The sequence below is a fragment of the Schistocerca piceifrons genome, chromosome 2 (assembly GCF_021461385.2).
Source record: "Schistocerca piceifrons isolate TAMUIC-IGC-003096 chromosome 2, iqSchPice1.1, whole genome shotgun sequence".
Lineage (NCBI taxonomy): Eukaryota > Metazoa > Arthropoda > Insecta > Orthoptera > Acrididae > Schistocerca > Schistocerca piceifrons.
Window position 1 is genome coordinate 271,496,240 of NC_060139.1, and position 21,749 is coordinate 271,517,988.

General features: G+C 45.5%; 1 protein-coding gene across 2 annotated transcripts in view; it reads left to right on the top strand.

Moving 5' to 3' along the window:
• The window catches only part of LOC124776503 (cytochrome P450 6a2-like), a 53,878-nt gene extending 47,982 nt beyond the window's left edge, over window positions 1–5,896 (top strand). For both annotated transcript variants that reach the window (XM_047251523.1, XM_047251524.1), the window contains 2 exons: window positions 678–917; window positions 3,211–5,896. In XM_047251523.1, the coding sequence (XP_047107479.1) occupies window positions 678–917; window positions 3,211–3,395 (425 nt within the window). In that variant the 3' untranslated portion in view covers window positions 3,396–5,896. The remainder of the gene's footprint in view (window positions 1–677; window positions 918–3,210) is intronic.
• Window positions 5,897–21,749: the final 15,853 nt, after the last annotated feature.

Here is a 21,749-nt window from a genome sequence, read left to right on the forward strand (position 1 = left end):
TACAGCTTCGTGTCGTGCAGTCATCAAGGGTACACGAGTGGGCCTTGAATGGTTCGCGCGCTGACACTAGTTGATGGCTCAGCACTGAAATCTGCAGCAATTTACGGAACTGTTGCACTTCTTTCACGTTGAACGATGCTTTTCAGTCATCATTGGTCCCGTTGTTGCAGGATCTTTTTTCAGCCGCAGCGATGTCGGAGATTTGATGTTTTACCGGATCCCTGATATTCATAGTACACTCGTGACATTGCCGTATGGGAAAGTCCCCACTTCATCGCTACCTCGGAGATGCTGTGTCCCATCGCTCGTGCGCCAGTAACCGATCTACCAACGGCTCCAGACATTTGTTTTATTGCCGACTGCAGCGCCGTGTTAAGCCTGTTCACATATCTGTGTATTTGAATATGCATGCCTACACCAGTTTCTTTGGTGCTTCAGTGAATAAGAGATTTCGATTCTTTAAAGAACGGAGGTTATGGGCTGTATGATAAATGTTCTACATTCGGCACGTTGGGTGGGAACCTAAGGTATCTAGGAAGTTGGCAGTGAGCGCTCATTTATAGAGAGGCGCCGAGGAACATGGACAGTGTGATGTTTCGAAACCTGTTATCCTGTTGGGGAGAGGCCAACGCGTTCTAGTACTCTGTGCAAACGCCTCCATGAATTTCTGTTGGCAGAAACTCTGCGCCTGTACCCACCGATGGCTTACCTGATGCGGCAGTGTACTGAGCCGTACCAGGTGCCGGGCAGCGATCTGCGCCTGCGGGTAGGGGACGTTGTGTACGTGCCGCTGCTGTCGCTGCACCGCGACCCGCGCCTCTTCTCTGAGCCGCTGCGCTTCAACCCGGAGCGCTTCAGGGGCGGCCACGCCCACCCAGCCTACCTGCCGTTTGGCGACGGGCCACGAATCTGTCTCGGTGAGTATGCGCAACTAACGTGAGCCACACCCAGAGTCCCACCAATTCCGACGATAGTTCTCGAGCAAGTCGGAGGCCATTCGTAAACGGATTCGATATAGCTGTCCTAAATTACTCCATCGTGACAACTCATTGAAAATCAGTTAATTACTTAAATTTAGGTTTCTACTTTGGTCTAGGCATAATATTATGAAATACAGTGATTGGACCGAAATATGAAACTGCCTCAACAATTGTGTGTTTGAACATAAACGCAGATACTATCCAAGCTTGCAAGTTGCGCTGTTGAAATGAGTCATTATCAACATCTACGCAATATCGTCAAGACGTTTCAAGTGTCAGCTGTTGTCAGAACTGTATTCTGTAGGATATCAAATTAAACACGTTCAGTCGTCGAGTTTCCAAATTTGTTTTACTTGGCTACCAGTTTCGGCGATTTACTACGCCATCTTCAAGACCCTCACATACGTGAAGGAAGATTCCACCTCGATTCTGATTAAAACAGGTCCAGCAGTACAGGTATAAGTAGATTTCTGCTTGCCATAGCGATCATTCCCACCATCTACTATTACCAGTATTACTGGCCTCTGTTTTGATCAGAATCTTGGTGGAATCTTCCAGCACGTAAGTCACAGTCTTGAAGATGGCGTAGTAAAGCGCCGAAACTGATAGCCAAATAAAAGCTGCTCAAAGGGCGCCTGAAAGGTGTTTGGTTTTACAACCTATATCGAACAGCCGAGTCCCGCAACCATCTCTGAAAAGATGGACAATCAGAGTGTTCTGTGTAGTTTTTGGTGCATTACACTGGAGCTAAATGAATTCGTACGTGGGCAAATTTTTAGGGTTCGTATGTTGGATGCTTCCATAACCATCTGATCTATGTTTCAAGAGGCACAGTATTGAAGATTTATACCGTATACAGGGAAGCAGAAAACCATCATACGAAATGATTCAAGTGTGATTTGAATGATCGTGACAGACGCTCAGTGAAGAGGATTTTGACGAAAAATAAGGAGCTGACGGTTGCAAAAGTATTTGCAGAACTCAACATCCCACTCCCAGACTCTTTCAGCAGCAAAACAATACGAAGTGATCTCCATAAAAGATTCGACTGTGGAACAACGGATGGAAGTCATTTGGTCGGATGAGTCTTGTTTCATACAGTTCCCTACTTCTGGCCAATTTACGTCCCGAGAGTGATACACGTTGGGTGTTCGGTGTTGATTTGGGCAACTATATTGTATTATCCCATGTGTCCATGGGTGTTCTGCAAAGTCGCATTACCGCCATTCCAAATTTTCTCCCCAAAACGCGATGCTGTCCTTCTAGAAGAAAGGACTGTGTTCAAACAGCACACATCGTCCAAAACTGGTTTGGCGAGAACGAGGATAAATTGTAACGTCGCCATTGGCCACTGTAATTATCAAATCTCAATATTAATTATCCCTAGTGGATACCCTCATATGACGGGAGTTCGGAACTCGTAATGCACCCAGGATCGTTGTCAAATACGACCATTTTGGTCGTCCTGGTGATGCTGTATGTGGATGAATAATGTTGTATGGGCGTAATGACGTTCAGATCTTTGAACGCTGGTTACCGTTATTGTCACGCAGTATTGCTTCCCCATGTGCATCTTTGCAGGTGGGTACTCGGTTCTGATTTTATTTTGGTGGTTGACAAAGCGCGATGGCATCAAACAGTGCAGTGGAAGAACTGTTGGAACGAAAATATATTCAGCAAATGGACTGGCCTTACCTTTCCCCTGGTGTCAGTATCATTCAGCATGAGAGGGATGCGGTGGGAAGACGTACTGCAGTACGATCACGTGCACCAACGACACCCAGCAGTTGTCAACTGCGCTGGTGTAGGAATGGAACGTCGTATCACAACTCCCTCCCGAATTTGTGGCCAACAAGCAAGCACGTTGCAAAGCATGCACTGCCATCCCCGACAGTCACACACCTAATTACTGTCTTTTGTAATGTCCATGGGATCACAATGAGTCGCGATGACGTCAGTGCAGCTACTATCTTTGACTGAAGGTGTAATTTCTGTTCATCTCATCGCAGATGTCTTTCAGTTAGCCTCTGTATGTTCTATGTGCAATACACGTTTCATCGAGCTATGTCACTTCGCAGCGAGACATCATGAGCAAGTTACTTTCGTCCCTAATTTTTGTACATCAATGTAAGACTCTTCAGACATATTGCGAATGTCAACACATATTTGTGGAAGACACGTGCTTGTTTATCGCAGACCGCCTTAACCTGTGTTTGGTGTTGTCCTGCAGGTCAGAAGTTCGGCCTGGTGGAGGTGAAGGCCTGTCTGGTGGCGCTGCTGTCGCGCTTCGAGTTCCGCCGCTGCTCGCGCTCTCTGGACAGCCCTGTGGCGCTGGAGCCTCGCAAGATCATCCTGGCCGCTGCCAGCGGCCTCTACGTGCGGGTCACCCCCAGGGCCTGGCTGCCTGTCAGCTAGCCACCTGAAGACGCGCTCTGCGCCGAAACGTCGAAGCGGAAGTTCTGTCGGGCAAGGTGTACTCTTAAAGCAGCAGCCTGAAGTCATCCCAGGGATGGGCAGTGGACTGTACGTGCTGATTGCTCTCTTACCTAGTCACCAGATGATGAGCGGGGTTGTAAGAACGTCACAACTGGGAACTCCACCACTGTCGCACTAGGAGTAAGACACCCACCACGTTAGCGCCGCACATCTAATCATTTGAGGATGCTCAGGGTATCATGCAACGTTACACTACGAACTCCAGTTCTGTTCTGCAGTCTCCAGACAGCACATTTCCACTGCAGGTGTGCAGACAGGTAATACTTACCAGTCACTTCCAGGGCCGGACTGCGTGTCATCTAATCTGGAGACGTGCTACATTACATAAACGTCACTCTGGAAGCTGCAACAGAATCCTTCTTCTCCAAGCTCAGTGATAACTTGAGTCGTTTACCGTCATCTTAGCTTTTGACAGCAGGCTGCATGGGAGGCGTCGTTTCGAGGGTCTAGTTACCTCTGCCAGAAACAGAGCATCATCGAAATGTCACTGCTGGAATTCCTACATGAGACACTTTTCTCGCAGCTCTATGATACCAAGGGTATCTTCCTTTGAGCAGCAACATAAACTTCCAGGTCACTTCCGAAACCTTGCTGCTTCTTGTCTCAAGATGTGCACTATTGCACGAACGTCACAAGGGGTAATGTATCACACTTGCATATTCGACAGTCGCGTACCGAGTCACGTAAGAGAAGAAGACAGTATGTTTGAGTCATTTCCCGCGAATTCGTGCCTCAAATCTAACCACTTGAGGTCAATGAGATGTGTTGAAACATCGCACTTCTAGCTTCTATCCACTCACGCAGTTCCTTTCAATCCGTGCAAAATAATTCAGGTGGCAACAAGTAGGCTGTACATTCAGGTCCTTCACAGGGCCTGGTGGCCTTTCATTTTATCATGAAAATTCACAGCACTGTAGAAAGGTCCTATTGGCAGGTCCAACATTGTCACACGCTTTTTCTTTTGTGGTGTGCCCCTGGTGATTGTCATATTCATTTGACGGCAGCCAGCAAACATCCATTTCGTGTCTGCCGGGGGAATGGGTGTTTTTGTTGTCCTCGTCATTTCATCATCATTATCATTATCATTATCATCATCATCATTCGTGATAGTGGCTAAAGTGGAATGTGCTAAAACGGGGACTTTCTATGGTCGCCCCACAAATCAAACATCATCATCATCACCCTGTTCGTCGCTACCTTATACACAGTTATCAGAAGATATACGGTGTTGCAGAAATGTCACAGTCTGGACCTCCATCATAGTAGTACATAATACTGAGGACAATCGTCGTAGCGGCCAGCAGGCAGCACATACGAGCCATTACGAACATTTACTCACCTGAAGATGAGAATGTACGATGAAACGTCGCCGTGGGAGATAGAGCGGTCTGCTGGTTACACTGGTCCACTAGATCAGAGTAGTATTGTAACCTTCCCGTACAAAAATAATAAAAATGATAATTTTTTGTTAATACATTAATATCTTAACTCATGAAAACTGATAAATTTTGATGCAAGCTGCTCTACGCCATGGCTCTGCCAAAACAATCTGAATAAACTGAAAAATTCTTACCTCATGATGGTGTCTAAAAATCTGCTCGTAAATGGCACAGCTTAGTGCAAGGCTGGCCTATCTACTGATAATGGACAACATTTGTCTTAGATCTGGACTATTAGAAAAACTGACTTTGCTTATTGACATAGCTGCACAGCTGGTCGTCTGATTACTAAAGAACACATGACTATAATCTGAGTAAATTTTTGAAATATTTAAATTTAAATAAATGACTGGATCGGGACTGGTAAAAACTATATTCTGAAAATCCTTTACGTTGTTGACAAACATCTGCAATCCATTATATGAAAAATTGAATATTACAAATCTGGGTCAACTGGTGCTGACGAATCACAGAAAAGATTGAAATAAATTCATATTAACATCGCAGACAAGTGACTTAAGAATGCGCATGACAATAGATATAATAAAATTTACATTACAATACATGGCTATGAACTGCGCTGTACCAGCGACAGACTACAACTGCACTGTAGCCGCGAGCGACTGCAACTGCCGAGATTGCTCTAGGCTGCGGCTCTATTGCAGCAAAGATATTTTCTCTCGCAGGCAGCGCGAGAGCAATACATCGAAATTACATTTCCCCCAGCAGGGTGGTGAATCCCTTAGAGTATCATGATAGTAGTGGCAAGTGGGCCGCACATGGTCACTCATAGAGGAATCTGGAGATACTGCACTGCATTGCAGGAACTTCTAAATGGAACCCCCGGGAGAGTCGCGTGCTGTTCCAGAAGCTTCATGCCACCAGAGTCGCTCAAGAAAGGCGCCTCTCTGTGGTGTGCACGTCGTCACTCCTTGGGGAAGTGTACGTCTCACCTAGTCGCCTGAATTCGTGCTGTGTCACGGAAACACATCACACTGGGGGGGGGGGGGGGGGTTGCAGCACAGTGGCAAGGATCATACCAGTAGCGCTGATCCACTGAAGGTTCGACATTTCATCGTGGCGGTGGCCAAAGGCATCAACTAGTCATTTGAAGATGCGTGTCGGTGCAGACACGCCATAGTAAAACCTATAGTAGAGATTTCTAGTCTTCTGGCAGCGCCACGCCACTGATTCTGACAGCAGCTGCAATCAGTGTGAGGCTACGATATTTGCAGTCACCTGAAGACTTGCAGCGAAACAACAACGTTGCAGTGCGAGTTCCAGCAAAATTATGCTCTTCTGGCGGTACCACCCGGCTGGAAGCGCTTCGTGACGTCCCTAGCAATAGCCGGCAGGCACTGGCTTTGTGTAACACCCAGAGCAGTGCAGTTACCAAACCACGCAGCGGAAGATGCTTGGTGTTGCAGAGACGTCGCAATGGAGTTCATCATCTGATCTCTTTATGGAGACACCTGAGACGCGAATACAGTTCATCGAGTAAGCTATTATATACGTCGCTTAGCTCAGTGATTTGTGTAATTAGGACAGCACTCAAATAACTGAGGAATAAGACATGCCCCATGAACTAAGGCGCTTAATAACCACGAACACATGGAAAAGCCAGAATTAAGAAGATGTACAATTTTTTATGCACTACCTTAGAAAGACTTTGCTTGGAATTAACTGGGGTTTTATTTCTGCCACTTTGTCTTAGTTCTGAGCCCTGTCTATTTAGGGCAGAGTTAATTTTACTGAAGAATGTGATATATTTGTTTTCTACAAAACTGTCAGCAGTGCAGATGTAATAATTAGAAATAAGGAACAAAATAAAAGATTTTCTATGACGAGGCTACAATTATTTTAATTCCCTCGAGCAAACACCTGTGTGCATATACAGAAAGTAAATAGCATACAGAGAGTACAAACGAACAAAATTCCATATCTGCATAATGACAAAGCTTGAGATGCAAATGCAGAACATGCTAATGAGGGAGTCGATTTTCTCTATTACATGCAAACTGTCACTTTATTCCTAGGAGAATTTGAAAATTTGTCAGCCCATGAGTGTCAGGATATGAAGGACACGCTTATTATATGATATTCTTGGGGTGAGTAAAACGCAACCATAAAATAAATACAACAGAACAGATGCAACCAGTGCTACTCCAAACATGATGGTGGATCCATAATGAGATTTTTACTCTTCAGCGGAGTGTGCGCTTATATGAAACTTCCTGGAAGATTATAACTGTGTGCCGGACCGAGACTCGAGCTCGAGACCTTTGCCTTTGACGGGCAAGTGCTCTACCATCTGAGCTACCCAAGCACGACTCACGACCCGTCCCCACAGCTTCAATTCTACCAGTACCTCGTCTCCTACTTTCCAAACTTCACAGAAGCTATTCTGCGAACCTAGCAGAAGTAGCACTCCTGGTACGCAGAAGAGCTTCTGTGAAGTTTGGAAAGTAGGAGACGAGGTACTGGCAGAATTGAAGCTGTGGGGACGGATCGTGAGTCGTGCTTGGGTAGCTCAGATGGTAGAGCACATGCCCGCAGAAGGCTAAGGTCACGAGTATCGACTCTCGGTCCGGCACACAGTTTTAATGTACCAGGAAGTTTCATGATGTTGGATGTTCCAACACCTCCTCCTTGTAATCCTTCAGTTTTCACTCTGCTTAGTTCCTCTTTATCGTAGATGCTTTTCCTGGTAAATGGATGACATTGTGTGTGTGTGTGTGTGTGTGTGTGTGTGTGTGTTGTGTGTGTGTGCGTGTGTGTGTGTGTGTGTGTGTGTGTATTTCAGACCGCTTCCTCCGTACAACTGTTCCAGACGAATTTAACAGTATTCGCCATTAGTAGTTTCCCTCTTTGTAAAATAGTGATTGAAGACAATACCTTTGCGTCACAAACAACTATATCTGAAGTGACATTCCACGATTTCTCTGCCAAATTGATGTTTTCCGATTTTTGGCTTTATGTTCAAATTAATGGTGTTATTGTATTTCGACTATGTTTCAACAGCACCCCTAGTTGTCTTCACCTGATATCGAGAGGGCTTTTCTCTGCTAGCTTCAGGATTCAGCTAACACTGCCGCAGGCGGAACTACTAGGAGAGAACTATTAAAAGTCCTCAGTTAAGCAGGGTGAGGGCGTCAACGCCATTCAAGTATTGCATTCTGGATGTTGGTAAATGTGAAAATATATCGTAAGTTGTGTTTATAAACAGACTTTATGCGTATAAGAAATTCAGAACACTCAATGTTATTGTTGCTCTGAGATAGAGAAGATGGCACAGGAGAGGAATTTGTGGCAGCTGCATGACACCAGTCAGAGCTACAAAGAAAAGTGAATAATTAAAATACATCAGTGCGTGGTGTCTGTTTTATCGGTCTTGTCAGAAGGAACAGACACCATTCGTTCTTTCGGATGAGGAACCCATAGCTGTGGTACATTGTACGTAAATTGAAGGTGGAAGGAGCAGAAAGGAAAGGAAAGGAAAGGAAAGGAAAGGAAAGGGAAGGGACTGTTGATGTCAGTGGTATCGGGACCTGAGGTGGAATCAGCGGCGACGAGTGAAAATTTGTGCCGGACAGAGGTTTGAACTCTGGATTTCCTGATGACTATGCAGTTGCGTTAACCATTGCGGAACCCAGACACAGAGTTTATGGCAAGTGCGCAGACTACCTCGGCACACTTCTCGGCCGTCCCACACTCCCATCTAGCGCCACCTAACCGCAGTCAATGTCCATTATCTCCCATGATCGCTACTCAGAGATTGCCGCAAGCGGTCGGACATAATTGTGAAGAATGTGGATTCGTAACCCTCCTTTGGTCCCCAACTACTGTAACTGGTCCTGTAAATCCTGAATACTGCTGCTGGAACGGAGTCGACGTCAAAACTGGTGCCAACCACGCTCTATCATCGGCAGATCATGCGCCACAGGACTTCGCTAACATGGCTTAGAAATTTCACAGGAGCAAGTGGCATGTATCAAGGAGCATTGTCCTATGGAAAGTGACACTACCGCATGATACGTAACACACGGGCATGCATGATGTCCCTGGCGGACCATTGTGCCGTCGTACCTCCATCAGTCACTACCAGCCGTTACATGAGTACTTATCCGATGGCTCAACACACCGTGAGTAACATTGCTGTGGCTCTGCGAACCACTGAAAAAATGGTACTTCTTCCCAATCGGATGTCATACTGGCCAATAACGGTCGTCTGTTGTAGTGAAAAACTGCTGTTCAACAACACAGAACACAGTGCGACTCCAGTCATCAGCAGTTCATACACCCCGGTCACGCACCTCTTCAGATTCTGTCGCATACATTGTCGTGCTAACAGCAGCTTATTATTATTATAATTTTTTATTTGAATCATCAGTCTTCAAACTCGTTTGATGCTGCCCGCCAATCATCTCCAGTGCAAACCTTGTAATCTAACAGTAGCAATTCCAACCCATGTCCTGAATTATTTGCTTGATGTATTCGAATCTGTCTTCCTCTACAGTTTTTACCTTCAGAAACTCCTTCTAGAACCATGTAAGTTATTCCCTCATGTCTTCACAGATGTCCTATCACCCTGCCCTTCTTCTTGTCAGTGGCCGACCAGTGTGGCCGTGCAGTTCTAGAAGCTTCAGTCTGGAACCGCGTGACCGCTACGGTCGCAGGTTCGAATCCTGCCTCGGGCATGGATGTGTGTGATGTCCTTAGGTTAGTTAGGTTTAATTAGTTCTAAGTTCTAGGCGACTGATGACCTCAGAAATTAAGTCGCATAGTGCTCAGAGCCATTTTTTTTCTTGTCAGTGTTTCCCATATATCTCTTTCCTTGCTGATTCTTCCTTTCCTCTACATCCCTTACCATATTAGTCTAGCAAATTTTTAACAGTCATCCGCAGCACCACGTCTCAAATGCTTCAATTCTCTTCTGTTTAGGTTTTCCCACACGCCTTGTTTCACTAACATACATTACTGTGCTACAGACGCACATTCTCGGAAATTCCTTCCTCAAATTAGTATCTTTGTTTGATACTGATAGACTTCTCTTCGCCAGGAATGCCCTTTTTGCCAATGCTTTGTGTGTCCTACATGCTCCGTCCATCATGAACGCTGCCAAATTAGGAAAATTTCTTAACTTAGTCTACATGGTGAGCCCTAAATATGATGGAAGTTTCTTGCTGTTCTCATTTATTCTACTTCTCATTACTTTCCTCTTTCTCGATTTACTCTCAGTCCATATTCTGTACTCATTAGACTGTTTATTCCATTCATTACATCCTGTAACTGATCTTAGCTTCCATTGAGCATAGCAGTGTCATCAGCGAATCTTATCGTTGATACCTTTTTACCCTCAATATATCCCACTCTGAAATATTTCTTTTATTTCCGTCACTGCTTCTTCCATCTGTAAATTAAAAAGAAGAGGCGAAAGACTACATTCCTGCCTCACGTCATTTTTACTCTGAGCACGTCTTTGTCGATATTCTTCCTGTCTTATTGTTCCCTTTTCGTCTTTGAACGTATTGTCTTCCCCTACAACTTAACCCTATTTTTCTCAGATTTTCGAACACCTTGTAGCAATTTACACTGTCGAACGTTGTTTCCAAATCGATAAATCCTATCAACGTGTCTTAATTTTTCTCCAGTCTTGCTGCCATTAACGACCGCAACGTCAGAATTGCCCCTGTGATACCTTTACCTTTCCTAAAGCCAAATTGGTCGTCATCTAACAGATTCTCTGTTTTCTTTTCCTTTCTTCAATATATCTTTCTTGTCAGCATAATGGATACATGAACTGTCATGCTGACTGTGCGATAATTCTCGCACTTGTCAGCTCTTGCTTTCTTCGTAATTCTGTAGATGATGTTTTCTAAGACTCTCATGGTATATCCTTAAAGCGTTTATTAACGACATTGTCAACAGTTTTGCACTTACATCAGCGACGTAGGGAGTACCTGTGGCCTAGGGATAGCGTCTTTGATTCATAATCAAAACATCTTCGGTCCCGGGTTCCGATTCCGCCACTGCTTAAATTTTGGTTGATTATCACCATTGGTGGCCGAAGACTTCGGCCATAAGAAGTCACCCTCGTTATACCAACGGCCTTGAGCGGACAGAGGTTCAGGGCACTCTCTTGTCCTAGGGGTGGTGTGGTGTTTTTTTTATATTTTTATATTTTGATTAAACTATTATTCTCTTGTGAAGATTCAGAAACCTGTTGTGAGTTTTGCACCACTTCTTGGCGGAAAGAGAAAAGACTTTTCAAAAACTTAAGTACTGTATGTGATAGTTTGTATGTCACCTGAAATCGTTTGCAGAAGGCGAAGCGTTCTCAAGATTAAGAACAGAGTTCGCATTGCCACTTAATTTATTTGTATCATGATCAAGTTCCATCACGACTGGATATGAGACATAGCAACTACGAACAGAGAAACCTAAGGGATCAGACAGAGCTGGAAATTTGCGTTGCTATACTACACCACACATCAAAAGAAATTGGATTTAAATTACGCCGACCGGAGTGGCCGTGCGGTTCTAGGCGCTTCAGTTTGGAACCGCGTGACCGCTACGGTCGCAGGTTCGAATCCTGCCTCGGGCATGGATGTGTGTGATGTCCTTAGATTAATTAGGTTTAAGTAGTTCTAAGTTCTAGGGGACTGGTGACCTCAGATGTTGAGTCCCATAGTGCTCAGAGCCATTTTGAACCATTTAAATTACAAACAAGGTAAATGGCAATGCGCCTTCTGCCTTAACTACGACGTTTGCCGACATGCAGTCACTCCCTGGTAGCTGTATGAAAACTATAAAAACACCGTTATTTCTGTTGCCATTAATAGGAGATGGATAGCACAGAAATACTTTAAGTAACAAGCAGGCACTACAGCATTTGAGAGCACAATAACCAATTTATTTACCTTAGTCAGTATTGCTAACAATAGGCTCCGTACAATTCAATTTTATATCCTGCTGGCTGTTTCTTTAAATTACGTCCTTTAACATTTTAGACATTTCATCTAAGCTGCACACACAAATTCTTACACAGCACTCGACAATAGTAATAATTTATAATAACTAGTTAGTTATAGCGGACCACGCCATAGACGCATGCGCCGTCTATAGAAAACATATGAGGACTGTGGTAACAGAAGAGGATTACAGTTCTTCAGCTGTCAAAAATAAGAAACACAAAATATCGCTATCGATACAATTTATGAACAATTCTTTGAATTATCAGGTGGTCCCTGTTCAGCGATGATCTAAGAAATTTTTACTCAAATTGTATGGCTATTATGAGCCTGCATTGTTAGATTATCGAATGCAAGTTTATTTAAGCTATCGAAACAGATACTAATATTATAGTGGGAAACTGCCCCTAAAGGTGGAATAATCATCAATGAACAACGGCATGAGGATGCAGAAGGCAATGGAATCCACTGCATTAAAGACACATAACGTGTATCTGTTGTGTCTAGACAAGACAGCCTAGACACAATGAGAGGAAGCCGAAAGGCACGCGCAAAGCTAAAGCTGGATGGCGTGAGGTCTGAAACAGGATACGTAATGAATGCTATAAAGAAAAGTACGTAGCTTCTGGAATACTTAACTTTAATCCATCCTTTTGGTACATCTGGAGATTGTGGCGATACAAGTGAGACTCTTTAGATACATGCAATGTTACTAATGGCGCCTTGCTAGGTCGTAGCCATTGACTTAGCTGAAGGCTATTCTAACTATCGGCTCGGCAAAGGAGCGAGGCTTCGTCAGTATAGTCGCTAGCTACGTCGTCCGTACAACTGGGGCGAATGCTAGTCAGTCTCTCGAGACCTGCCTTGTGGTGGCGCTCGGTCTGCGATCACACAGTGGCGACACGCGGGTCCGACATGTACTAATGGACCGCGGCCGATTTAAAGCTACCACCTAGCAAGTGTGGTGTCTGGCGGTGACACCACATTCCTCCCCCGCAAATCGGCGAACGGTCGTGTTATAAGGCTTCCACCCGCCGTGGGGAGGACCACATGTTGACCTATGCGATGAGGTGGGGAGCCTAACAACAGGCGAGGCTGTGCCACCCGCACCCGGCCATTCGGTCCGAGGGGAGCTAGGAAACGCCTGAAAACCTAGTCCAGGGTGCACGTCAACATGCGGTGTATGCGCCCGTAAAGAGACAGGAGGGGCCGAAGGGTCGACCTCCATTGCGTCGGGGTATCCGACGCGCGATGACGTCATGTGGTCCGGAGCGGGCAAGAGTTCCATGGCGGAGGACAGCTGGTCACGGGAAGCGATCGGCGGCGCGTGACCCAGGGAGGCGCTTGGCGGCTGCAGCGAGGCGTCCACTGCGGGCGGCGCCGGCTGGAGGACAGGCGGCGGCGGCGGTGGCGGCAGCGGCGCGTCGCCATGGGGCAAAATGGAAGGCATCGTCGGTAACACCTGGGGATGAGGCGAGCCAGTAGATGGGACCCCAGGGCGCTGACCGGACGGCACCGTCGCTGAAAGCAGACGGGGAGCGGCAGAACCCGTGCGACGACAGAGGCGCAGCTGATTGAGATGCCGTCGCACCTCACCAGAGGCCCCCAAAACCAAATACATCGCGCGGCCGAGGCAGCGAAGAATGCGCCCTGCGAGCCAACGCCGTGAACCTCGATAGTTGCGATAGAATACAACGTCGCCTGGAGCAAAAGCAGAAGGCTGCCGCTGCACAGGAATCTGATGCGGCGGGTGCAGCAAAGACATCAAGGTTCGATGAGGACGACCGTGGAGCAACTCAGCCGGCGAGCGACCATCTCGGGGCTGAGAGCGATACGATGACAAAAAGAGCAACAACGCGTCCTCCCGAGAATGCGACTCTTTCGACTTCAACATCTGTGACTTGAAAGTCCGGACCAATCGTTCAGCGGCACCGTTTGACTGAGGCGAAAACGGCGCGGATGTCAGATCTTGAATACCATTGGCCTGGCAGAATGACTGAAATTCTGCGGACATGAATTGTGGGCCATTGTCGGAAACAATAGTCTGCGGAAGACCTTCAATGCAAAAGATAGCAGACAACGCTTGGATGGTGGCAGTTGACGTCGTGGAAGACATCCGGACAACAAAAGGAAAATTACTGAAGGCATCTACCAGAACCAACCATCGAGCATTCCAGAATGGACCAGCAAAATCGATGTGCAAGCGTTGCCAAGGGGAAGTGGCTTGTGGCCATGCAAAGACTTTCCGCGGCGGTGCGGATTGTTGTTCGGCACACGCCATGCGAGAAGAACACATATTCGTAATCGCAGCATCGATTCCGAACCAAGTACAGTGCTGACGAGCAAGTTGTTTCGTTCGCACTATACCCCAATGTCCTTGGTGAAGAAGCCGTAAAACAGAGGACTGTAACGAACGTGGGACCACGACTCAGGACTGATCATTATCAGAACAGAACAACAAAACACCACGTCGAACAAAAAGTCGCTCCTTGTGAGCAAAAAATCGGCGAACCAACGGATCCTCAATCCGAGACTTTGACAAAGGCCATTGCGTAGCAACAAAACGCAAAACGGTAGCAAGGACCGGGTCAGCAGCGGTGGCTGTAGCTACACGACGAAAATCAATCGGAAACGATTCGACCACTTCATCAGTTTCCGAATCAATGAACATGCAAGCAAGTTCGGAAGAATCGAATGCTCTATCCTCAGCAACAGGCAAACGGGACAACGCATCGGCGTATCCGTGCTTAGCAGTGGACCGATACAAGATATCGTAGCGGCACTGCGAGAGTAAAATAGACCAGCGAATGAGTTTCTGCGCTGTACGCGGAGGTACAGGCTTGTTCGGATGAAAAAGCGACGTCAAAGGTTTGTGGTCTGTGATGATGGTAAAGTGACGACCATACAAGAAATCATGGAACTTAGTAACACCAAAGACGAGAGCCAAAGCTTCTTTCTCTATCTGTGAATAATTTCTTTGCGCAGACGAGAGCAATTTGGACGCAAAGGCAATAGGACGATCATGCGATCCATCTCCGTGCGCAAGCACAGCACCGATCCCGAAATCCGATGCATCTACCATCAACAAAAGGTGTTTCTGGGGATCGAATGGCGTAAGGCAAGTATTAGAAAGCAACGCCGATTTCAACTGGCGAAAGGCGCGTTCGCATTCCGTCGTCCAGACGAACGGAACACCTTTACGGCGTAAGCGATGAAGCGGAGCTGAAATGGAAGAGGCATTGCGCAGAAAGCGATGATAATAGTTAATTTTTCCCAAAAAACTCTGTAGCTGCTTCAAATTCTGCAGCGAAGGCAAGTCTTGTATGGCACGGAGGTGCTCTGGACTGGGATGTATGCCTTGTGCATTTATGACATGTTCCAGATATGGTAAGTCACGAGCAAAATACACACGTTTGTCCTTCCGCAAGCGAAGACCATTTTGTCGCAAAACCTGAAATAATGTTCTTCGATTTGCTAAATGTTCGTCGGCTGTCCTTCCGGAGATCACAATATCGTCCAGATAGTTCGCTGCAGTAGGGACCGACGCACAAACAGTTTGTAAATATTGCTGAAACAATGCAAGGGCGGACTCACATCGAAATGGCAGTCTTTTGAATCGGTACAAACCAAGATGCGTGTTAACCACCAAGATGCGCTGGGATTCTTCGTCCACCGGTATTTGCAAGTACGCATCTGCGAGGTCCAACTTCGAAAAGTATTTACCCGGGCACAGTTTATCAAAAAGATCTTCTGGGCGGGGTAAAGGAAAAGTTGCAGTCACTAGTTGTGGATTCACAGTGGCCTTGAAGTCCACACAAAGTCTCAATTTTCTGGAAGGTTTCGGCAAAATTACTAAGGGTGAGGCCCAGAGAGAAGCCTGCACACGTTCAATTACACCTTGTGATTCTAAATCATGTAATGTTCTTGCGACCTCATCACGCAATGCGTGAGGAACATTGCGCGCTCTGAAAAATTTCGGTTGCGCGTTGACTTTCAGTTCCAAATGTGCTTCATAGTTTTTAGCGCAACCTAAGCCCGGTGCAAAAATGTCTGCAAATTCTTCACACAGACGAGAAACACTATCTGAAGGCACAGTCTGATTCACTGATAGGACCTGATTTACTATAGACATGTTAAACAACTGAAATAAATCTAAACCAAACAAGTTCACTGCAGAAGAAGAACGAAGAACGTAAAATGACACAAGTTTTGTTTGTCCCTTATATGTTGCAAGAAGGCTACACTGTCCTAACACAGGGATATTCTGACCTGAATAACTATGTAACTGAACATTTGCGGCACGCAACGAAGGTTTGCCCAGTTGGTTGTACGTGTCGTGATTGATCAATGAAACTGCAGCTCCTGTATCGAGCTGGAATGACATCACTTTGCCTTCAAAGTCCAAGTCTACAAAAAGTTTATTGTCCTGCTGACGACAAGAGCGACTGTCTCGTGCAATTTGAACTGATACAGGTACAGAAGCACTTGCGACCTGACGGGATTTCCGTCGACGGCGACGCACACGTTTTGTGGGACGAACACTGTCACTGTTAGAGAAAATGGCACTGGACGGAGAGGAATTAACTACATGAATGTCCATGGGCGAAGGTTCACGAGCCTGAGTGTCCTTGGTTCGATTCCGGCGCGAAGCAAAGGGCCCGGAATGATGAAGAGTGTCTGATCTGAGCTTTTTCTGGCAAACACTTTGAACATGTCCTTTGTTATTACAGAAAAAGCAAATAGCTTGGCGCGACGGGCAATGTTCACGCGAATGTCTAGTAGCACACCGCGGGCATGATTTCACTGCATTTGTATGCTGGCGCGGCACACCTGGTTTAGAGCGTGGCGGCAGCTGCGCAGACGTGCGCGAGGGCAGTCTACCGTGCCGTGCAGCGCGCCCGGCGGGCCGGTTAATGTTACACACGGCTGGCGAAGTTGCAAATGATTCCTAAGCAAAGTCTAGCGTGTCTTGTCTATCCCATCCTCGTCGCCAAAAAATGTTGTGTCTAGACAAGACAGCCTAGTCACAATGAGAGGAAGCCGAAAGGCACGCGCAAAGCTAAAGCTGGATGGCGTGAGGTCTGAAACAGGATACGTAATGAATGCTATAAAGAAAAGTATGTAGCTTCTGGAATACTTAACTTTAATCCATCCTTTTGGTACATCTGGAGATTGTGGCGATACAAGTGAGACTCTTTAGATACATGCAATGTTACTAATGGCGCCTTGCTAGGTCGTAGCCATTGACTTAGCTGAAGGCTATTCTAACTATCGGCTCGGCAAAGGAGCGAGGCTTCGTCAGTATAGTCGCTAGCTACGTCGTCCGTACAACTGGGGCGAATGCTAGTCAGTCTCTCGAGACCTGCCTTGTGGTGGCGCTCGGTCTGCGATCACACAGTGGCGACACGCGGGTCCGACATGTACTAATGGACCGCGGCCGATTTAAAGCTACCACCTAGCAAGTGTGGTGTCTGGCGGTGACACCACAATATCCACAGGACATGTTGCCTGTAATTGAAGAAGTGTCATGATGATCTCTCCATTGGCAAAAGATTCCGGAACAGTCGCCCATTCGGATCTCCGGAAGGGGGCTGCTAAGGGGGAGGCTACAATGAGAAAAAGAGTCATTAATCAATGAAAGGATAACGTACTACGTGTCGGGGCGTGGAATGTCAGAAGCTTGAACGTGGTAGGGAAAGTAGGAAATCTGGAAACGGAAATGCAAAGGCTCAATCTTGAATATGTGGAAAACACTGATCAGGAGAAGGGACAGGATGGCAGGACATCTGTTAAGACATGTGAAAATGACTTCCATTGTACTAGTGGGAGCTGTAGAGAGCAAAATCGGTACAGAAAGACAGAGACTGGAATACATCCAGCAAATAATTGAGGACGTAGGTTGAAAGTGCTACAGTGAGATGAAGAGGTTAGCACAGGAGAGGAATTCGTCGCGGCGGCAACAAACGAGTTTGAAGACTGATGACACTAAAAGAAAAATAAACAAAAGTAGTTTCGAACCTCACAGTTTCATTTTCAAGCATGTGCTACTGAGGCTACAAAAAGGGATACATAGCTATCAGTGAACTGTGAATATAAAAGTGGTATTACAACAAAAAGTTCAAATGGGAGAGATACTGTAAGGTTTGTAACTTGTAGCCTAGTATAAATATTGAAACTGTTCACAGAACGTTAACAAACGCTCTGAGAAATTTAATAAAGTCGCTGGTTCCCTGTGGACAAGATGTTGAAACTGATGGAGTAATTGACTATCTCCAGTCTCATACTTTCTAGGCCCTAACGCGAATATTTGGTTTGTTCCGCTTACCCTAATGATTTTAGAAATTCCAAGAACTGGAAAGAAGAAGGGTTTCACAGTAAATGTAAAGGAAAAAATCAGATATCTGTTAAAGTTTTAGACAAATTATGGTAACCACTCACCTATTGTTTTATTATTCAAGTTTTATTTTCAATCACTGGTTTCAAATCGTCTAGCGATTCATCATCAGATGGTACACATTCATTGCATGCTTGCAGCATTGTAGGGTCGTGGATCTGTTGCAAAATGTATAAACGGTAAATGTACGCGTTTCTTTATAACATCGATTTAGTCGGCATTTCTTACAGTTAGCAGTATCTATTGGTTTGCTCTTGGTTCACACATTGCTAGGCTCAATGCCGTTTCTTCCAAATCCACCAGAAACAAACGCAAAATAATTTTATTTAAAAAAGCGGATAAAGTGGCACTAGAAGCCTTCCTAAGAGACAATCTCCATTTCTTCCGAACTGACTATGCAAATGTAGATGAGATGTGGCTCAAATTCAAAGGTACAGTAACAACAGCAATTGAGAGATTCATACCTCATAAATTGGTAAGAGATGGAACTGATCCCTCGTTGTAAACAAAACAGGTCAGAACTCTGTTGCATAGGCAACGGAAAAAGCATGCGAAATTCAGAAAAACGCGAAATCCCGAAGATTGGCTGAAATTTAGAGACGCGCGAAATTTGGCACGGACTTCAATGCGAGATGCCTTTAATAGGTTCCACAACGAAACATTGTCTCGAAATTTGGTAGAAAATCCGAAGAAATTCTGGTCGTATGTAAAGTACACAAGCGGCAAGTCGCAGTCAATACCTTCTCTGCGCAGTGCCGATGGTGCTGTTACCGACGACTGCGCCGCTAAAGCGGAGTTATTGAACGCAGTTTTCCGAAATTCCTTCACCAGGGAAGACGAATGGAATATTCCAGAATTTCAAACACGAACAGCTGCTAGCATGAGATTCTTAGAAGTAGATACGTTACAGGTTGCGAAGCAACTCAAATCGCTTGATACGGGCAAGTCTTCAGGTCCAGATTGTAAACCGATTAGGTTCCTTTCAGATTACGCTGATACAATAGCTCCCTCCTTAGCAATCATATACAACCGCTCGCTCACCGATGGATCTGTACCTACAGATTGGAAAATTGCGCAGGTCGCACCAGTGTTTAAGAAGGGTAGTAGGAGTAATCCATCTAACTACAGACCTACATCATTGACGTCGGTTTGCAGTAGGGTTTTGGAGCATGTACTGTATTCAAACATTATGAATCACCTCGAAGGGAACGATCTATTGATACGTAATCAGCATGGTATCAGAAAACAGCGTTCTTGTGCAACGCAGCTAACTCTTTATTCGCACGAAGTAATGGCCGCTATCGACAGGGGATCTCAAGTTGATTCCGTGTTTCTAGATTTCCGGAAAGCTTTTGACACCGTTCCTCACAAACGACTTCTAATCAAGCTGCGGGCCTATGAGGTATCGTCTCAGTTATGCGACTGGATTCGTGATTTCCTGTCAGGAAGGTCGCAGTTCGTAGTAATAGACGGCAAATCATCGAGTAAAACTGAAGTGATATCAGGTGTTCCCCAGGGAACCTCTGCTGTTCCTGATCTATATAAATGACCTGGGTGACAATCTGAGCAGTTCTCTTAGGTTGTTCGGAGATGATGCTGTAATTTACCGTCTAGTAAGGTCATCCGAAGACCAGTATCAGTTGCAAAGCGATTTAGAAAAGATTGCTGTATGGTGTGGCAGGTGGCAGTTGACGCTAAATAACGAAAAGTGTGAAGTGATCCACATGAGTTCCAAAAGAAATCCGTTGGATTCGATTACCCGATAAATAGTACAATTCTCAAGGCTGTCAATTCAACTAAGTACCTGGGTGTTAAAATTACGAACAACTTCAGTTGAAAAGACCACATACATAATATTGTGGGGAAGGTGAGTCAAAGGTTGCGTTTCATTGGCAGGACACTTAGAAGATGCAACAAGTCCACTAAAGAGAAAGCTTACACTACACTCGTTCGTCATCTGTTAGAATATTCTTGCGCGGTGTGGGATCCTTACCAGGTGGGATTGACGGAGGACATCGAAAGGGTGCAAAAAAGGGCAGCTTGTTTTGTATTCTCACGTAATAGGGGAGAGAGTGTGGCAGATATGATACGCGAATTGGGATGGAAGTCATTAAAGCAAAGACGTTATTCGTCGCGGCGAGATCTATTTACGAAATTTCAGTCACCAGCTTTCTCTTCCGAATGTGAAAATATTTTGTTTGGCCCACCTACATAGGTAGGAATGATCATCAAAATAAAATAAGAGAAATCAGAGCTCGAACAGAGAGGTTTAGGTGTTCGTTTTCCCCGCGCACTGTTCGGGAGTGGAATGGTAGTGAGATAGTATGATTGTGGTTCGATGAACCCTCTGCCAAGCACTTAAATGTGAATTGCAGAGTAGTCATGTAGATGTAGATGTAGAAAACAAAACTTACGTTTTCCTCTAACGTTAATTATACACCACTTCACAAATTTAGTCATAGGTAACAACTTCCACAGGCTTTAAAAAACTTAATAAAGGAAAGATCATGATTAAAGTTACAATCTAAAAGTTCACGTTGGAGCAGAGAGTTTCTTTGTTCAGCACTTGTTTACTTGTTTTGCACATTGGCGACAATAAGTATGGATCAATTTATATTATACACTACGTGATCAAAAGTATCCGGACACCCCCTAAAACAGTTGTTTTTCATATTAGGTGCATTGTGCTGCCACGTACTGCCAGGTATTCCATATCACCTTAGACATCGTGAGAGAGCAGGATGGGGCGCTCCGCGGAACTCACGGACTTCGAACGTCGTCAGTTGATTGGGTGTCACTTGTGTCATACGTTTGCACGCGAGATTACCACACTCCTAAACATCACTAGGTCCACTGTTTTCGATGTGATAGTGAAGTGGAAACGTGAAGGGACACGTACAGCACGAAAGCGTACGGGTCGACCCCGTCTGTTGACTGACAGAGACCACCGACAGTTGAAGAGGGTCGTAATGTCTAATAGGCAGACATCTACCCAGACCATCACACAGGAATTCGAAACTTCATCAGGATCCACTGTAAGTATTATGACAGTTAGGTGAGAGGTGAGAAAACTTGGATTTGATGGTCGAGCGGCTGGTCATAAGCCACACATCACGCCGGTAAATGCCAGATGACGCCTTGCTTGTTGTAAGGAGCGTAAATATTGGACGATTGAACAGTGGAAAAACCTTGTGTGGATTGAAGAATCATGGTACACAATGTGGTGATCCGGTGGTAGGTTGTGGGTATGGCGAATGCCCAGTGAACGTCATCTGCCAGCGTGTGTAGCGCCAACAGTAAAATTCGGAGGCTGTGGTGTTTTGGTATGGTCGTGTTTTTCGTGGAGGGAACTTGCACCCCTTATTGTTTTGTTTCGCACTATCACAGCATAGGCCTACACTGATCTTTTAAGCACCTTCTGGCTTTCCACTGTTGAAGAGCAATTCGGGAATGACTATTTCATCTTTCA